The 20,553-nt window shown below is 38.7% G+C and overlaps 1 protein-coding gene across 1 annotated transcript; it reads right to left on the bottom strand.

The window, feature by feature from the left end:
• Positions 1-2,180: 2,180 nt before the first annotated feature.
• clu (clusterin) lies at positions 2,181-15,186 on the bottom strand. The gene is made up of 10 exons (XM_028604940.1): positions 15,083-15,186; positions 10,332-10,493; positions 9,509-9,657; positions 8,379-8,549; positions 7,431-7,601; positions 6,282-6,495; positions 5,086-5,226; positions 4,096-4,322; positions 3,317-3,510; positions 2,181-2,871 (listed from the first exon to the last, which is right to left on the bottom strand). Exons 2-10 carry the CDS (start codon positions 10,444-10,446, stop codon positions 2,859-2,861), a joined length of 1,395 nt encoding a protein of 464 aa, XP_028460741.1. The 5' UTR covers positions 10,447-10,493; positions 15,083-15,186; the 3' UTR covers positions 2,181-2,858.
• Positions 15,187-20,553: the final 5,367 nt, after the last annotated feature.

The raw sequence follows: 20,553 nt of genomic DNA, 5'->3' as shown, positions 1-20,553 counted from the left end.
ATCCCGTCTTGTTTGGTTAGGTATTTTTAATTTTTTTTTTTATAAATGTTTTTGTCCCTGGAACTTCCCGTGTTCTTCTGAAGCCTTACTGCCCCCCCTCCTCCCCCCCCGTAAGTTGTTTCCATGGTGACTGGCTGACCTCTCTTCCTTGTTGTATCAAGGCTTGCCTTCTTTTTTCGAGTGTGTGTGAGTGAGGTGTGTGAGTGAGTGAGTGAGAGCGAGTGTGTGTGTGTGATAGTGAGTAAGTGTGTGTGTGTGTGTGTGTGTGTGTGTGGTGGGTGATAGTGAGGTGAGAGTGTGTGTGTGATAGTGAAGTGTGTGAGAGAGTGAGTGTGTGTGTGTGATAGTGAGGTGTGAGTGAGATAGTGAGGTGTGTGAGAGTGTGTGTGATAGTGAGGTGTGTGAGAGTGTGTGTGATAGTGAGGTGTGTGACAGAGTGAGTGTGTGTGTGATATTGTTTCCAGACCTGGAACTAATACCATTTAAAAACCTTCATGTTTGCTAGCACAACAGCTCCCCATTCATCCTCAAACCCTAAAGGCAATCCAGGCAGGCAGAAGCAATCACAAAGTCTTTGGTGGGATTTTGAATGCTATTTGAACCCAGATCTGTGTTGTATATTGTACATGATACACACTTTTGGACTCGTGTAAATTTGCATTAATTGCTGGCTAACAGCGAAAGAATATTCTATTTAATTCCTTCTATCTTGGCTGTGGGATCCTAGATGTTTAACTGCATGGATGTACTGTATCTCTGCAGAGTCAACTAGCAGCTGTGTGATTTTTACACAAAAATAAAAACGGCACAATATTTTAAATGCTGCTCTCCTTTACTGACTTCTTTGTTCGAGGCCCTTAAAACATGTCTTCTCAAAACACTTCTTTTTATGAGCAATGAGATACCACATGAACGCAACTCAGTGCCAAAGTTAGAACCGTTTTTGAATATTTTACGCGAGTGATTTCTTTCTGTGCTGTTTTGTCTTTTTTTTAAAGTGGACCGGGCTAATTTGAAAAAAGTAGTTGTAGCCTATGTTATTTTCTTGCAAGTGCACAGTCCTGATGAAGCAGATTAGCTGAGTTTCTGACTCTAAAATTTGTGATGTTTTTGCTTTACTAACTTAAACTGTGTTGCTTATTTAGTCACGGATAATAAATGTATAAAAATATTTAAAGATAGAAGGAACAGCCAGACACTATTGTTCGTTTAAAAAAAAAAAAAAATTCACAGCAATATCTTAGATAAGGGAAGAATTTGGTACCACAGTGACAACAGTCGTTTTTCACAGCAGACATTTTGGCCTGTTATAGTAGGAAAAGCACATGATAGCTGTATTCCACTTAATGGAGGTATTCATGCTGGCTCAATGGAAAAGCTTACTGGCACACTTAATGGAACTGAGACATCAATGTTATGAATTGCACCTGTGTTTTTCCTACTATGACAGGTCAAAATGTCTGCTGTAAAAAAAAAGAAGAAAAAAAATGAAGATGCCAGGGTAGTGGCAAGAAAACAGATGCTGCAAAATCTTTGACTAAAACTAGTCTAATTATTCATCAAGTTGTATCTCAAATCTCAAGCATAATCAAAGCAAACAGAATGCACCTGAGCTTAATTTGGAGCTCCATCACACAAAGGTGAGAATATTTAAGTTAGAGATTTCAGTTTTTGACCTTTTTAAAAGCACGTTTTTGCTTTTTCATTGTGGATTTCTGTGTGTGGCCTAAAAAGTTGATGAAATACATACATACATACATACATCTAAAACGCACAATAAGGTGTGCAAAAAGTCAAGGGATTTGAATCCTTTACAAGTCAATCCAAAATGTGTCTCAAAAGTTGCGTGTTCAACTGTTTTTACTGAAGCCATCTAAGACGTCAACTTAAAGCGACCGCCTGAACTCCTTTAAATTTAGTATTTCTACAAAGCATTTCTAATTTTGCTAAATATCTTTTATTCTTGAGATTGCAAGATCCCTTTTTAGTAGTCCAAAATCTCCATTTTGGCAGTTTGATAAATACAGTCCCTGGCCACCATTTTGTAGCATATATGTATTTTGATTCCATACATGAGAAAAGCTTTGTTTGACAAAGGTGTTAATTCCTCTTAAATGCTTAAATCAACTAACAAAATAATCCCAAATACCGGAAACTGTCAATAACACAAAGACACTGAATGGGTTTGAGCAGGTTTTTATTAGATCTGTATGCATTGCTTCATTGTTACTGTTGTACAGAGGGGCTCAAAGCAAACCTTAACATGATCAACTCTTATTTCCTAACTTTAATCTCTCCAATCGGTGAATTTAACTCCTACAAACCAACCAACTCAGATAACAGATGATCACAGATCTGTAGAAGGGAACATCCGGTCGTTAAAGTCACTTAAACAGCTTAAATTTACTCACTCTAAACTTTTACTTTAACACAAATCTTTGCAACAAACCAAATCTCTATTTCATTGAACTGTGGTGGAGGAAATATCAGTTTAATCTGCATGTGTTAGAAAGTCTAAATGCAGAGAATAAACCCTTTTTAGAGCCAATTACATATATTTTGGCTTTTAACAGAAACTCAAGCAGAAGTCCTATGGCTCCTTTTTTTTTGCAAAAGCCCAGCTCACATATGATACAAGGCCTGCTATCTACATCTACTGAATATCTTCTCTTACAGCAGGACAAAGAGCTCTAATGTAACAATATAAATATCTGAGGTTAAACTGTATCATTTGCAAAAGCAGGACTTGGAGGATTTACAACAGAATCAGTGTGTTGGCTTCAGGTTTATTTCCCCCAGGGTGTGTTTTTGAGAAATGCAGAACATTCACTTGTCAGCAGACAGTGCAGGTTGGGACCTTATTTAACCACACTGTGAAAAAAACAAAGAGAATGAGATCAGAGATTGTCAGTGATTCTTTTATATCCCATCGTCCTAAGAAAGTTATTTTTCATTCCATACAATCCATCTTTTTTTTCCCCCACAATCTAAAGTCATATAAATAAGTTACAAGGAAACATACAAATGCTTAAAGCTAGTGTGTAGTTTCTGTCTCCCCCATGAGGAATTCTAAGTAATGACAACAACACTGTCGGCTCGTCCACATGATACAAGCTTTAAGTGACAGCGCACAGTTCACACACAGTTCAAACAGTTGCTAGTAGCCAAGGAGGACATGAAAGACCTGCTCGTTGTAGCTTCATATTTACCATACAGACAAGAGACTGGTATAAATCTTCTCTCGGCAAGAAAGCAAATAAACGTGCACGCTAAAACCATTCTTTTTTAAATGTGGTTACATGTGCGTGACACTCACACGCTGGTTTCCTTGTAGCGGTCCAGAGCCTTCTGGGCCACCACCTCAGAGAACTTTGGATCGGTCCAGGGGATGTCGCCCGGCAAGCTAAAGGTCATGGGTGGATTGTCGAAGAGCTGCACGGACACGTTTGTTTCTCCAGGCTGCTTCTTCTCCCCCTCACTGGGCTTCTCATCATTGTCCCTGCTGTCCACCTGCAGTACAGGGACACTGCACATCTTAACAGCCGAAACATAGCTGCATTTCCAATACTGATATACTGTATGCTGTGCATATGCAGATAAACTGGCTTTTACTGCTCCAATTTTGGTCATTTGGATCTTTTCACTTTAGTTGAGTTATTGCTTTAACCGGTACAAAAAAAGAGAAGTAACTGTTGATAGCATAAAATCCAACTTGCGAGGTGGTCGCCAAGGTGAAAGTAAGATTTCATTGTCTCTTTAAAAGAGGAAATTGTCATGATTTACAGGTAGCAAAGAAAGCAGGCATGTCACAAATAGACATTTAGACTGGCAATCATTTGAAATAACCACTTAATCCCCAGAGTATGACTTAGTTTGTAGGAAAAATAGTTCAAATGGTTTTCCATACGGCGACGTAGGGCCGGTGGGCAAACGCTCAATATACAACTTATTCCCGCCGCATTTTGATTAGGGCCACATGTAAAAACATTTATTGAGTTCTGAGTTTAAAGTCAGAATTCTGACCTTTATTCTCAGAATTCTGACTTTTTTTTTAAACTTAAAAACAACCACAGAAACCCCCCCAGGTCTACGTACCGTCTGAACCCGGAAGATGTTGTCCTTGGTGTTGGTGTTGTTGGCCAGAGATGACACCCAGCCGAACTCTCTGTTGAGCAGGTCCAGGATGGAGGAGGTGTTGAACATCTTCTCCTCGAACGTCTTCAGGAGGCTGTTGTACTGCTGAGTGAAGCGCTCGGCCATGGCCAGCGCCTCCTCCAGCTCCTGCTTCAGTGGGCCCTCCAGAGGTCTCTTCCCGGAGCAGTCTGTGAAGGCAACATTATCACGGCGCTCGAGTGACGTTAGAAAAATCACTTTAATTGGAAATTAATCAGAGCAGCATGGCAATATGTCAGGGGGGAAAAAAACTACTTTTGGAGGTTTTACAAGTTTGGGGGAGGCGAATAGAGACTTGATACCGTCCTGATAGTATATTGTTAGTTTTCTTGTTGAGGGGACAGAGATATTTCAGGCTACAGTGTTTATACCAACTTTATGAAGCATCCCTCTGAATGTAAAATCAGTATAAACCTTATTATATTTCCCAAATGTCCCAATATCTCAAATGTAGACAATGTTTATGCTGTCAGAGGAACAATAATATCATTAACACAAAGGAATAGATTACATGATTAAATCACATTCATTTCAAGCCCTTCCTGTTTCCAACATGATCATGAATCCTTATGGTATTGCTTTAATTAAAAAAAAAAAAAATCAAATAAAACAAATCTCTGGATTTCGGTTTCCTGCATGAATGGACACAGCTGGATATAATTTTGCCCACTTAAGCTTTTGAACTGTTACGATTAGTTGTTTCATGACATCTTACATAATACATTTAATTAACAAGGATGTTATTCATATTTGATTCTGATTAATTTTTTCCTCAGTATTACTTGTCATTTGTTTGTTTTTGCAGCTTTACACATCTTACACAGTCTGTATCATCCTCATCATCTCTATTATCATACCTTTCTTGGACTGATACTAAAAAAAAGAATATACTTCACCAGAGCGTCATCTTACCGATATGCTGGATCTCTTTGCATTTCTGACACTCTTCGCGGAACTTGAGGCAGCCGGCCGAGTTGCGGCGAATCTCTCTGCAGGTCATCCTGCCGTTGCCAAACGGTTTGGTGATGACCACATCCTCGTTCACACTGCCGTCTGTGACCAGACACAAACACAGAGTTTGGAACATTTTTCTTTTTTCAAAAACAAAGTGATCATTCTAACTTTACATGCATGGTTTTAAATTAAAGGTGCCCTGCCATACAAAACCGTTTTTACTTGAATTTTTCAAAATATGTTAGGTCCATATGTGTTTGTGTTATGTGGTGAATGTGAAAATGAACTGCTACCTCCTCTGTCAGCTCTAGCCACTGAAAAGAAATAAGCAGAGAAATCAGACCAATTACAAAAGCTGGTCAGTCTGACATCATATTGCCTGAGCTCATTACTATTCATGAGCTCGCCCAGTTGGGCTGGGTAAAGGATTCTGATAGCCAGGCTCTCATTGGCTAGCTGTTAGCCAATCATATTCAAACAGCTTAGCTTGTTGAATATTAATGAGAACTGGCAGAAATTTAGCTGAGTCTTCCTATAGGCTTTCTATACCGCGCTAGAATGGCTTGAAACAAGGTAACCAAGGCATTTTTCCCACAAAAAATGTTACAGAGTCCATGGTAGAACTTCAGACATTACTACAAAGTAATGAAATACGTGTGGCAGGGCACCTTTAACTGAAAAACTCTGCAGGAACGCTGACTTTAATGGGACGGATTTTTTGTCACATGAAGTAACGTTTTAACCAATTTATCTACAGTTTGGAAACGGGTAGTTTCGGCCTCTTTTAAGCTCTTTTTTCTTTCATATTTATTTGAAAACTCACCTACTACAGTGCTAAATGTAAGACAAATTTTATAGCTGATACAGCAAATACTATTAACAGACATTACCCTAACATGACCTGATCTTTGTAGCAGCAGTGTTTGCAGATGACTTTTAGTTTTCTCGATCTAAATCTCTCTTCTTCTCTTCTACGTCTTTTTTTTTTTGTTTAAATCTACTTCCTGTATAAGAAAATGTAAAAGTTTACCTAAAAAAGATCTTTTAGACTTAAAATAACAGTCAAAAGACAAATAAACCACATGCGAAGCGCCCGAAAGCTTTCTGAGTACTGTTGTAGTTGTGATTTAAGTAGAATATGTCAGAAAATGTACCTTCGTTAGGAGCTGCGTCTGAGTCGATGTCCATCATGGAGCCCATAGAGCTGAAGAAGTTCCTGCTCATGTCCTTCATGGGGGAGAACAAATCCTGGAAGCCGTGGAACGGATTGTGGAAGAGAGAGTGAACGCTTCTGCTCCGGCGAGTGTACGGCCCCAGGAAGTTGGGAAAAAAGAACACTGGAGGGTTGTAGTGCACGTGATCAGCCACCTGAGACACGCCGACAACACAGAGAGACACGGCCTGTTAATGGAGTGCTCTGCAGTGAGTGCGCTGTTGTGTCTGTTTCACTAATGTTGACACATACAAATACCTGGGATTCAAGATCCATAATTAGGATTCACATTTGTACTTTTATCTAGGTAAAGTTTGCATGACCTTTACTTGTAACAGAGTAATTCTACACTGTGGTATTGCTACTTTTACTTAATTAAAATATTCAATTTTATTGTCCTTGACACAATGTGCAGGCACATATGTAACAAAATATAGGTCACTGCCTTTCAACAAACAGTGCACATACACAGTAGATTTAAAAAAAACACTAACATTATCAACAGTAGTTACAGACTCAGAATTATTGCAAATTACATTGTATTATAAACGTGCACATTTTCGAAATGTACTTGTGCTGATGGCATAGTATATGGAAATATAAACATATAAATGTGCCAATGGCATTGTAAACATGGCAGAGAATCATTAACGTGCAGTAACAGGAAGAGGAAGGGGCAGAGGGGAGGGACCTGGGTGAGATTTTGATGGGTAAATAAATATCTGAATAATCTTTCCACCACTATTTATATTATTTTATATGCAAAACGCATTGAAGGTAGATTATTTATTCTGTACAGAGATTCTAAAGCTTTTAATTATCAGACGTTTTTTATGACTTGTTAATTCTGTTAAATATTGTTGCCGCTTCAATGATGATCGTCTGAATTTATATATATCAGTTATATATTATTTAGGTTGTCTCTATTTAGGGTAAAAGAGATCCTCAATGAGGTGATTTGATTTAATCTCAGTGTACTGTATTCCCCTAATGTTAAAGTTAGTTTAGTTTATCACTCCTATACATACACAAGCAAATCAGTATCTTTGTGTCCAGTGTTTACCTCTCTGGTCTAACAGGTCAACCCTACCTTCATGCTGTCTGAAAATATGCTGTCCACGCCGTCGGCCATCTCGGAGTATTTTTCCTCCAGGATCCTGAGCTCTTTGCTCTGCCGCTGCCCCTCCTTCTGCAGGACGTCTATGTTCTCCCCGTTGATCCAGATGGAGAAGGGAGACGTTCTGTTGAGCACTTCCTCCAGCTGCAGGTAAAAAAAAAACCTTTTGATTTTGAATCTCAAATATTTCTACTTTTTAGCTGACTAATCAGTAGATGGAAAAAGAGAGAGACGGGATGGGTAAGAGTGTTGTGGTAGGACAGACTATTGTTTTTGTGTTTGTAGAAGTAGCTTCTGGATTTGTGCCACGCAACATCCTTACATTTCACTATTTACATGCCACTGAAATTCCAAAGTATTTGCTATGTTATGCTTGCCAGGAGAAGACACTGACACTTTTATTTGTATCTAGAGATACTACTCATAATTTACATATTGATGCACACTACACACTTACATACTCAAAGAAAAGTTGCATTAGAGTCACTTTAGTTTAAGGGGTCCCTATAAATACCCAGCAGTATTGATTGATTCTCCAGGCCATATGTAATCAATGACTTTTCAGTTATGTCGTCGGGCCGGTGCTATTATGTTCCTGCACAGAAAACTAATTGGTATGCAAATTCTTTCATTCTTTCAGCCATTAGGCCACTGAACACAAATTGTTGATCTGATCTATGCTCTTGTTGTCACTGGCATGTTGATGTGGATGCTGACTGCATCGTGTGGATTGTACTTATTTATTACATGGATGGGATAGACTGTACAAATGAATTGCGTTTTGAGTTTTCTGAATCTGAAACTGCATATATCCATTATAAAAGATGGCATTGACCAGCTAATAACTGGATTATAATCACAGCCCCGTATATATATATAATCTAGTATGAATACATGTATGTGTACATGCGATGGTCTGACCTGGCGTCCCACCAGTCCAGACCCACTGCTGCAGGTTCGGGAGTAGTATTTAACGCAGGTTTTCTTCAGGCAGGGCTTACACTCCTCCCACAGGGCCATCATGGTCTCGTTACAAACCTCCTCTTCCTGCTCCAGCTTGGCCTCCTTCTCCTGAGCCACGCGCAACGCTTCCTGTCCAGAAACAGAAACAAAGACTTCAAGAGGCAAGCTTTTATTTTGGTGGGATCCTTAGGACTTAGTGGTTATTACCAGTTATTATCGTTGCATCATGTTTTCTAGGGATCTGTATTGGCAGATTTTAAACCCTTATTCACTTCAGATATTGTTATACAGCATAAAGAGCTTGTCTTTTTCTGTTTGCCGTGTGAAAGTGTTTAACTGTTGCTTCCCGGCAAATGTTATTGGAAGCGAAGCCGTGGGATTCAGCCTTCAACTCTTGATTCCCAGCAGACAGAAGCAAGTGTTGATTAAAAGACACCTGCAAAACTTGAGCATAAGGGATGTTTGTCTGTGTAAGTGCCAGCATCTGAACTTCAGTATCTCTCAGCCGAGCGAGCTCAGTGGTCCATCTGCAAATGTTTGACTTAACACTGCAATAAAGCTCTGAAAGACAACTTTCTCTTTGCGAATTCATCTTTAAAGTGCCACCACAGATCAAATTTCAGTAAGTTTGACATTCTGTAGGTTAGAACAAAGCTTTTATTTGTTTGCGTGTAAGACACTTCTTACTACAGCTGGTTAACCAAACACTAAAAACTTGATAACACCTTGTTGGTCTTTCTTGTTCTATGTCGCCAAGAAAGTGGGTACTGTACTCAAAAAATGAAAGATATAACATTTCTTCCAGTTGCTTTGCCGTAATTTCCCATTTTGGGATCAATAGAAATCTATCTATCTTTATAAAAAGGTATATACGACTGGATGTAGCACTTTGCTGTGACTTTACAGTCACTCTGCTTTGTCAAAAAAAACACATAAATTCTTCTACAATCAGCTCTATCAGGACAAACTAAGCCTAATTCTTTTCCTGTGGATCATATTTTAACACTTACTGTCTCTATGTATGACAATTACTATCTAGCATCAGTGCTGATACTTGACACAAAACGCATCGTCAGTCATGTTTCTACCTCTTTCTGCTCCTTTGTTTTCTCCAGGGCGTCCAGAAACTTCTGGTGTTCCTCTGAAGATTTCTGCATCACGCTCTTCATCTCCTTCACTCCGTTAACGGCGTTTTCAATCTGTTTATCCAGATACTTTTCTCCCAGGAGGGAGATCTCTGCAAAAAAGAAAAAAAAAACGTATCGCATATTAATTTACTGCAGATATTCCTGTAACAGACTTGCATTTCTGCCCTCTTTGACCAAAATGATAATGTAAGTAAATTGAACAAATATGTGGGTAAGATATTTTTGTTGTGTTCTTTTTTGGTTGAACTTGATTCATATGTAATATTATTTGTAAAAAAATACCCTTTTACTTCTTTCTGCGCCCTCTGATAATGCCACATCCCCTAATTTCCATTTTAGGCATTTTCATATACACATGAAAGGAATAACACTTGCACTTTAGGGTATTCATCTTTTATTTCGTAAAAGCTTTATTCATTTCTAAAAGTTTGAGTTGTTTTAAAGGACCAGTCCAATCAAATTGCAAATGTATTGTTTTCTTTATTCAATATTTTGCATTTACTTATGATATCTAGTCATTAAGTAGCCTACTGTAACTTTAGTTTGTAGTTATCCAGGCTTTTAGATAGTTTTCTCTGAGAAAAAAAACAGCTGCTTGGTATTTAACGACTCTGGATAATGCAAAGACTTCACTTTGTACAGCTTTTACTGAGAAATTAAACAAAAACAATAACAAAAATGAAAAATACTCAAACACAAAAAATGTTGTTTGTAAATTTGGGTGAACTTAAGTTTTCTGATGCAGGTGCGGAGAGACACTTACGGGTAAGATCTTCTTTTGATGGAAGGAGGATACAGTTGGCTGAGGCCAGAAGAAGAGCCACCACGGCCAGAAACTTGGACCCCTTCTTCTTCATCATCATCATCATCATTAACATCCTCTCTGACTCTCACAGGGCCAGCAGGCAATGATGAAAAAAAACAGCTGAAAAACATCCAGCATGAATGAACAGATCTAAACTCCTGACTGTAGGGATGTTGTTATTATGCCTCTCCATTCTCCTCTAGAGGGCGACACAAGCTGTAAAGAAACCAGAAACCTACGCAGTGGAAAATAACCATCATTGCTCAGCAGTTTTCCGCCCTTGCACAGCAAAACATAAAAATAACAGCTCTGATCAACACTTATGAATAATTCAAAGTGATGTCTGCTGTATGATCATTTCCTCGTCTCTTGTTTCATTCGCTAAAAACCATCAGCAAGGACATTATCACCAAACTGACCTCAGACCAGTGTTTCCTGTGACTTTGACCAACTGTGCATTATATAAAGAGAACAGCAGGCCCTTTCTCTGTTTACCCATTTTTTTCTACTAGCGTGTGCTTGGTCAGCTGCCCGTATATTCAACAATGACAGCTTCAACAGAGACCAACTGTAGCTTTTCTTTTTTTTTTTTTTCCCGTTTGCACACACACAAGAAATAGACAGAGAGAGAAAGTCATCAGACAGATGGACCGGCCTTCTCTCCTCTCTGTGCAGCTTTCCCCAGGCAGTATACGCCTCTCAGTCTCTGCGAGTCGACTCTCTGTTTATTTCTGCAGACGGATATAATCCTCCCTTTTCCTCTAAAAACGCAGCACGGCGATCACGTCATCCTGCACCAATCCATACGGCCTTCTTTTCTTATTGTTAAGCAGTTAGGTTGTTCGGTAACACTTTACTTGAAGGTATCTACATAAGAGTGACATGACACAGTCATGACACATTAACCCTAACCCTAACCCTAACCCTAGCTTCTCATGACAAAAAACGAATGACACTTACTAAAAGAAGCGTTATGTCATAAACGTTTATGACTTGTTCATGACAGTGTCATGTCACTCTCATGTAGATACCTTCAAGTAAAGTGTAACCGATTGTTCATTTGTTTATTTATGTTATCGTCTCTTTTACATTTATTGTTTATTTCCTTTTAATATGTTTATGTTTATGTATGCACCATCCACGTGTTACTTATTTGGCAACTGATTCTGAAATGCACCAATCTTTTTGCCATTGTTTTATTTTATTATTATTATTGTTTTAACATGCATAAGACCATGAAAAGCAGAGTGGGAAAGTGAATAACACTTGGTTCATTATACTGTATAGCCAAAAGTATGCGGACACCTGAACATTACACCCTTACAGTATGCGATTGTTGCATCTCATTCTAAAACCATGGGGCATTGATATGCTGCGATAACAGCCTCCGCTGTTCTGGTTTCAGGCTTTCCACCACATTCTGAAAGCTGGCTGCAGGGGTTTGCTCCCAATCAGCCGCAAGAGCGTTAGAGGGGTCGGCCATTGATGTTGGTTGGCCTGGTTCGCAGTTGGCGTTCCAGTTTGTATCCCAAAAGGTGTTGGATGGGGTTGAGGTCAGGGCTCTGTACACGACAGTTACCGCGGACCTCACTGTGATTTCTCTTTTAGCCACATGGGACACAGCATAAACAAGCTCTTAATGTAACACACAACACTGACACTGTATTAAGATTAAGTTGATATGGGGAACCTTTTAGCAAACGGTCGCTTATTTACACATCCAGCCATTACAGAGCAACATAATCATTCATTTAGAGTTGTCCAATATTCACTCTCCTGTCAGCTCTGTTTTTGGTCTCTGCCAACTCCTGAGGGGAACAGCAGGCTCTGTCAGGCTGCTAAATGCTCCACTATTTTCACCATAGTCGCTGACTTTGTCTGTCTGCTGTTTGGTGTTGAGCAGGTAGCGTCTACAGTGGCTTTATTAGAGCTTTGAGACTGAACCAAAACAGTAAACTTGCCGGAAAACATCCACTTATGTTTAACCAGATAGTGTTGAGTTAGGCGTAGCTCATTATATTGTTCAAGCTAAGAGGGCTGTTGACCCATATAATAAGAAGTTATTGGTTTAATGTTCGATCTGTATGTTTGTGAAATGTTAAAAATAAAAAAAGTCCTGAAGACAAAATATATCTTATGCAACTTTGTTTTTCAGATTCATCCCCTGCTCAGTGATGTTTGTGCCCACCCACAGTCTCCTGTTCCTATGGAAACAAGCAAAGTACAGTATGCACAGCATGTCCATTCAACACAAAAGATGTGTAACTTTTACATGTATTTGTTACTTGATGTATTAACATACGAGTTCCAGACATTGTTTCATCTTATTCCACACTGTCTGACAGTATCACACATAAGTATATTCAGTATCGTCCTCTTCAATCTTTACATTGAAGCTCTACGATGTTTACACATAAAGACTCCATGTTTTTATAGCTGCACCATTCTGGATATTTTTTGCATCATTTAATAATAAATTATTATTATAAATTTCAGCCTGACATATTCGGCATCTTTGGAAACGTTTGGATCCCTCGAAATCCCTTAAAACTGTGGGTTTGAACAATTGATTTTCTCAGCTTTCAGATAAATCTAGTAGCAACTGTTAGAAGTATTATAAGGAAGATGAATTCAATTTAATGATGGGTATAACCTCTTTGAATCTCTGTCCTGTTAATCTGCAGTAAAAAACCAAAACAAAAAGGACTGGATGCCCATCTGGGGGCTAAAAATAAACGTCCCCCTTTCTCCTCTCTATAAAAGCTCATGTGCTCGTGTTTAACACGTACTGTGCGGCAAACTGCATCTGCTTACACAAGGAGGTTGTTAATCATGTGACAATAAGCCTCTTGCTGTAATTACATCATAGCTGTTCCAGGAAGGTTTGTATACATGGGGGCGGACTGTGACCGCTAAAACCTTTTTATGAGAAAAAAAACAACCAGAATGAGTAAGACTTGAGGTGCAGGGGGAGAAAAGAATGAGCAATGCATTAAAAAAAAGCAGACACACACAAAGACAGAGCAAGTTAAACAGTCAGAGAAAGGTTGACAGAGAGAAAGTTAAAGAAACGGAGAGAAAGGAGAAATAAGCAGCTGCGAGGATCCTGTTACACAACTGAAAGAATGCAAACCAACCCACCGTCCAGATGTTGCCTGCAGTGCCTTTCTAGAAAGTTCAGTTTCAGCTTCATAAAATCAAATACAGTAAAACATCTGCATCGGACGCTGTCCATGTCTAAAACCATATTACTGTTCTGAATTGTATTGTATATGTGTGTGTATATTACACATAATGCACATATTATATACAGTTTAAGACAAAGCTGAAACGTTTTGTGGATGAATTGCTTAAAATTTATTGGAAAGGATTTTGGTAATTAATTTATCATTTTTAAGCAAAAATCTCAAAACTTCCCTGGCTCCAGCTGTTCTTATTCCAGATGTCAACACTTTGTTTTCTTGATTGTTTCCTGTAATATCTTTGAGTTTGGGACAGTTGGTCGAACAAAACATCAAGACGTGCCCTTGGCCTCAGGGAAACGATGGTTTGATAACTGACATTTTATAAATCAAACAATTAATCGATTGATTGTGGAAATAAGCATTTGTTGCAACCATACTCTGATATATTATTATGCATGTGTTATTTATTATTCATACTTATATTAGGCTATTGTTTATGCATCATGGCTGCCAGGAAGTATTTGTGCAATTCACTGATGTAGTCTGAAGTACCGTATGTATATATTGTACGATATGCAGCTTTTTAAATGTAATTTGTTGTTATAGTTCCATTTATTTCATTTAAATAGTTCTTTATCTGCTTTCGTACCTCTCACTTCATATCTGTGGTGCTGTGACATATGAATTCAGTAAAGTTTTATCCTATCCTATCTTATCTTATCTCATTCTCTCTCTCTTTTAGAAGCTCAGACTTTCCTAATGCTAGAATGAGGAACATTTTTTTTTTATCTAATCTGGATCATCTGAGCACCATTTACAACAAATGGGACACTGGCACGTGTGGCCTAATTTTGGCCTCATTTTAAGTGTTAGGGGATTTCTGCACCCAAAGGAGAAATTAGGGTCAGTTTAAACTAGAAAATGTACAACATTTTTTTTAGAACTGTCAAAATTGCAAATAGCTATACTACAGTAGCCTATATTTGGATTAGAATATTGAGAATGTGAATGTGAATGCTGTTTCACTATCAAAATGTTCTTAAAACCCTGTATTCCTTCACTAAATTATCAAAAGTTCACAATCAAATGATATTACTTTATATTATATTAATATTGTTTATATTACAGTTAGGATTGCTGCTGGGTGTGCCTAGCCTAAAGTGCATTAAAGTGAACCAACCACAATATGATGTCATCTACCCTAATCCAGTTGTTTTGATCCAAAGATGAAGGTCACACCCATGAGTAAGCAAAACAAACATGGCCTTGTCAGCCATGAATAAGTCATCATAAAGAAAACAACTGTAGGGACCAGATTTAAAAAAAAAATATAGAATAAAAACATATAGCCGAATTAATGTTGGAAATGTCGACATTTCATAAACTTAACCTGGAAAATGCATTTCATTCTATTCTATTCTGAACTGTCAAAATAGCATCATCACAACTTGCCTTTGAAGAGACTATTTTCCTCTGCATCACCCAGCTGCAGATTCTCAAAAAATAAAAGCCCCTCTGACTCACCTCTGTTTGTTTCCTGAGACTCCAGACCGTCTGAAGCTGCTCCAGTCTCTCTGCTGCTCGTATTTATACCAGCGGATAACTGGGACGGTGCAGACGACATGTGGTTCATGCTGCCCCCCGCCGCTACAGTCAAGCCACAGCAACAAAAGACAACTTCCTGTATTACCCTTCAAAATATATCGCTATTATGAACGTTTCTTCCAAAGTTTGGACAGAAATTGCCATATAGGGGGAAATGAATTGAGTAGGTTATCTTAAATTATCTTATCTTTTCTTATCTTAGCTAGTGTTAGCAGCAAAAATTACGGCTTTAGTGCTAGCCTAGGCCTACTGAGTAACTTTGAAATTATTTTATTTTTTGGATTAATGCATTTCAGAAAAGAAAACACCCTCAGTTACTGCTGTTATTTTTTTTTAATAATTATTCTACCTTTTAATGTAAGTGTAGTTTTAAAATATTTTTAAATTCTTGTCAAGTGCCTTGAGACTAACGTAGGAAGACAACAATAAGGCTGATTGTCTGTTGCCTCACTGCAATTTGATTGGCTGTTTGCCAAGTACTTTTGTCGTAGTAGGCAGACGTTCTTTTAAAGAAGTAACTGCGGTTGATATGGATTATCTTTTATTGCATATATTTTAAAGTCTGCCTTTTAAAGAAAAACTTGCAATTAAGCACTCAGTACTTACCAGACACAGTATATTGTTATAAACAAACCGCTTGTAAAAAATAATCACATTAGCTAGTGGTTCCCCAGGGACAAAATGGCTAACTGCTAGCTTGTCAGAGAAGATGTTTTTATTTTATTTTTTTATTTGATTTGTGTATTATTATTTAGAGGGGATGGTACCTGGTCAAGAAAAGACTTTCAGGATCTCAAGCACTTTTCTGAGAGGATTCCCAAACATGAAAGCAGCAGGACAACAAACATAGCTGACATTACCCAAACTGACAGCATGGGGCAGTGCTCGGTCGGATTATCACCTGTGGTAAACTGTTCAGAAAACTGTAATATTCTGGTTTTGCATCTGTCCAAAGTAGTTGTTAAACCCACCACTTTTTCAATCTGAAAGTCACTGTATAGGTAACATTACTGTAATATACTGTTATTTACTGTGGGACTACGGATGGAAATTAGCCCTTGGCTACAATCCGGCATGTTTACATGCATGTATTCCATGTTTGTTTATTAACATGCACTGTCCCAATCAAATATATATATATATATATATATATATATATATATATATATATATATTTTTTTTTTTTTTTTTTTTTTTTTTCTTTCGTGGCCGTAGAAATGTTTCACTGAGGCTACATACATTATATAAATATGGATATATATGGGCTTTTATTTTTGGGTTTTCCTGTCGTATAGTGTAACTCTGCCTGACTTGACCGTGGTGAGCCTGAGGACTTTTCCAGAAGTTTTGTAATTTATTGGCAGCAGCATTCAGTGCTGCAGAGTAGAGAGACAAACAGCATGGACCGTGACTCAACATTAAATAATTTAACTTTCACGGTTCATAATCTTAACCATTTAGTGATTGCAGGAAAATCAAGGCTTTGAGAAGCTCCAGCTTCACTTCACTTATTTCACAGCCGACATATCATATCAGCAAAAGCACAGTTGTAATTAATATCATTAACAATGGTTCTACTAACATAAATGCAGAGCAGCCATCTTTGAAGTTATTAATTACACCTGTGCTTTTCCTGTGTGACTGTGTCATAAGGACGGACACACACACACACACACACACACACACACACACACACACACACACACACACACACACACACAGCCAACTTGTGATATTTGTTATGTTTGAACTCTCTACTGTTGAAACTGTTACGCTCTTTTTTTTTCAAGTAAAGAAACCCATTCTTTGAATCTGGCTGCTGTTATAGTCATTACAAAGTTTAGTCGAAGACAGAAAAGTTCTCAAAGTTTCCCTTAAAGGTCCCATATTGTAAAAAGTGAGATTTCCATGTCTTTTTATTATAAAACAGGTTGAGGTGCTATATAATAACTGTCAAAGTATCAAAATGCTCAATCCACAGAGAAATGCACACAGCCTGTATTTAGAAACTGTGCCTTTAAATGAGCCGTCAGGACTTCTGTACGGTTGTGATGTCACAACTAGACTATAGGTAGAAAGTGCAATGACGGTGCAGAGGCTCTGACCGTGCATTCATGGACATCGGAAAAACATTTTTCCGAGTGATAACGTCACCATTCACGTCACTTCCTCTGGGAATCAGAGGTGGGAAACTCGGGCTGAATTTTGCTAACCGAGTTTCCCAGTTGGTGACGCCTCCATCAAACGTCAGTTGTCAACAACGCGTCACCAACTGACGTTTGATGGAAGCGTCTTTGGTTCACTGAATATATTTCAATGACAATAAATTGTTTATTGTGGACAAATGCCTCTGCCAAGAAACATACACAGACATAACATGTTTCAAATTATTCATAAATAGGCCCATGTATAAAAAAACCAACACATTATCCGTGTCCTTTCCCGTTGGTTGTCCTGCAGATAACACAAACAAACACCTGTCCATGTGCTGTTTCTATGCTCGTATAAGAAAACAGCAGAAAATCTTTTGTCATTGTGGCCTCCATGTTTTCACACACCTGATGCTCTAGGCTACGGCCAACCGTTGGTGGCAGTCATGCAACAAGTTGTTATGCCAAACGCCAATATAACAGAAGAAGAATAACACGCATGCCGACCATGTGAACGCTGCCAGTCGGAAAAACAATGTAACCAAGGGGGCGGTCCCTGTTATTCTGAGGTGGCATGAACGCGCCATGAGAGCGCAGATGCAGAAGACTTGGAAATGCTGACCAATCCGAGCAGACCGTGTTTTTTCTGGGAAGGGAGCTTAAAGAGAAACGCTAAAACGGTTTGTTTCTAGACAGAGGGCGAATACAGGTATATTCAGACAGAGAGTATGAGGAAAAACTATGTGTTTGTTTTTAACATTAAAGCATCAAACATGTTATAGTAGAAACCCCAAATACAAGTATGAACCTGAAAATGAGCATGATATGGGATCTTTAATTGTTATCTTCTAGTCTTTTAGAGCATGTTTTTTGAGGGATCGATCTGGCTGTCTTGTTCCACAGTGCAAAAGCCAAATGTGACACTAGGTGGCAGGGGCTCCATTCTTATACAGTAAAATCTCCTCCATAGAGATCCCAACACTGTATAGGCAACAACTGATATTTATTTTGCTACACAGTACTTGTAAACATTTTCTGGAGATATTTAAGTCCAAAAAGAATAAAAATATTTTACTGCTGTTAACATTTCAGTGTTGTTCATGCGCCACAATGAGTCAGTTTGAGCCTGTTAAAAGCATCTCACTGGCTCCAAATAAATCAGCAATGGTGACCAGAACTAATGTGTAAAGATAATGAGGATTGAGAGAATTCTGGACTTATAAATATGAGTGAGACTGTAAAAAGCCCTCTCTATATTTTGCCCCTATGTGTGAAATTCTAGCCAGCCGTGACACAGCATCCCTTGTTTAACAGCGGCTCGGCTATTGGCACAACAGCAGCTTTAGTTGATTCAATCTATCAAACAAAGTTTCTATCCTTTTAAGACATGGCATGGAAATGTGACAGTATTTAAATTACAGTGATCATGTGGTGAGGAGTGACACCAGGCTTTTTCCTCTTTTTCCTCCCTCGCTGTCTTTATTTCTAGACACGTATTTGCTTTACGACACACTCTGAGTGGAGCTTCAACAAACCAAGATGGATGTTGTCACAAAAGAGAAAACTGCTGTTAGACAGCAGTGCAGAAGATGGGATTCTTGGAGGATCTTGCAATGTTTATCCTTTTAACCTGATTTACTGCCACACTCAACTCACACACACACACACACACACACACACACACACACACACACACACACACACACACACACACACACACACACACACTTACAGCGTGGAAACTCCTGAAAGGTGCTCTTCATCCCATACATGCATACCTATATAAAAATAACTGGCTATAGTTATTTAACAGACACATTAAGTGACTTAGTGTTGTCTTTACTCTGTCTTTTACTCTTCCGGTATTTAACTGGGTCAGAACTACAGACTTCTTTCTAACACCCCACCTCCAGATTTTTTCATTTTTAAACTTGTTTTATTCATCACACCTCACACAAAAGGTGCCAAAAACCCACAGTATACTTAAGTCTAAGTCTTAAATCTCTACAAGTCTACAGATCTGGCTGTAGCACTACCACTGATGTGAGAAAAAGGTGACAAACCATTGGCTACTAGTTCCTTTGGTTCTGTAGTTATCAGTCAGCAATTTATGTAAGCTAGATTTTAACATCACACATGCCAACAGTGCACATGTGGAGCAACAGTTTGCTGGCCCCCAGGTGTGTGTTGATCAGTGCTGACAGTTTACCAGCCACAAATCCAGTGTGACTAAACTAATTATCTGTTACGTGACCCTTTGCAAACCTGTGTTTTGCTCCACTTTATCACTGTGTGTGTGTGTGTGTGTGAGTACATCATGTGCCAAGCTGCTCCAGGATTAAATAGGCCAACTAGTGAATTGAAACCATGTAGCTCTGCAGCTAATCCTCAACCAGTGGCATGGATTTCAACAATCAACACACACACGCAAAGAGAAAAAGAGCTCTGAGTGAGCTGCTCTACTGGCTTCCGACACAAAACATAATTATCACCAGGCTTAATTGGTCCCATCGGTGGTACTTAACGACCCGTGGTTGACAGGCCGCAGATGAACTTCAAACATTTGGATGATTCTGGTATCAATTTAGGGGAAATCGTGTGGATGCATGAGTATGAAATGTGTTGGAATGTGCATGAGCCGAGCTGATTAAGAAACTTCACGTTCTGATCAAAGGATGGTGGCTTCGTGATCAAAGTCCAGCTGGCTGATGTTGGTCATTAAATTGCCTCATGGGATCCTCATTTTTACAAACTGTAGCATCCAAAGTCCAAATAACGTGTAAAGGGAAAGATGGGATGTGGCATCAAAGCCATTCAGGGATGTAGAAGCAATCATCAAGGGGGCATTAGTCACTCAGTTTACAGTTGAGATGGAGATGTAATGCCAAACAATTGGCAGCACTGAAATGTCGTGGGAAGAGAATCTACAGTATATTTACTAAAAGGAATGTTCCTTTGGGGCTGGAATGTGTTTATCTAAATAGTTTTTCTTGATTTGTTGACCATTTGTAGACTGTATACCTTGTCCTTTGTCATGTTGGCTATTTGCCTGATGAAGACCTGGTCGGGCTGGAAGTGGCAGTATATAAAGTAACATTAGCTCCACCTTTACCAGCTGCCACATTAAAGTGATACGTACGTACATTAATCTATTGATGATTACAATCCGATAATATAATATGTTATTTGAAATGGGCCATTCTGCATAATGACTCCTTTTGCTTTTGGGTACTTTACAGT

This window comes from Perca flavescens, chromosome 18, assembly GCF_004354835.1.
Source record: "Perca flavescens isolate YP-PL-M2 chromosome 18, PFLA_1.0, whole genome shotgun sequence".
In the NCBI taxonomy this organism is placed as follows: Eukaryota; Metazoa; Chordata; class Actinopteri; order Perciformes; family Percidae; genus Perca; species Perca flavescens.
This window is presented reverse-complemented; position numbering and strand designations above follow the sequence as displayed.

Bases quoted from the DNA above. Each gene is read 5' to 3' on its own strand.
- clu (XM_028604940.1), bottom strand. From the start codon at position 10,446: ATGTTAATGATGATGATGATGATGAAGAAGAAGGGGTCCAAGTTTCTG. The intron at 9,658-10,331 runs GTAAGTGTCTCT...TCTTTTTTGCAG, and splicing joins ATCAAAAGAAGATCTTACCC to AGATCTCCCTCCTGGGAGAA. The intron at 6,496-7,430 runs GTAGGGTTGACC...GGCGTGTCTCAG, and splicing joins TATTTTCAGACAGCATGAAG to GTGGCTGATCACGTGCACTA.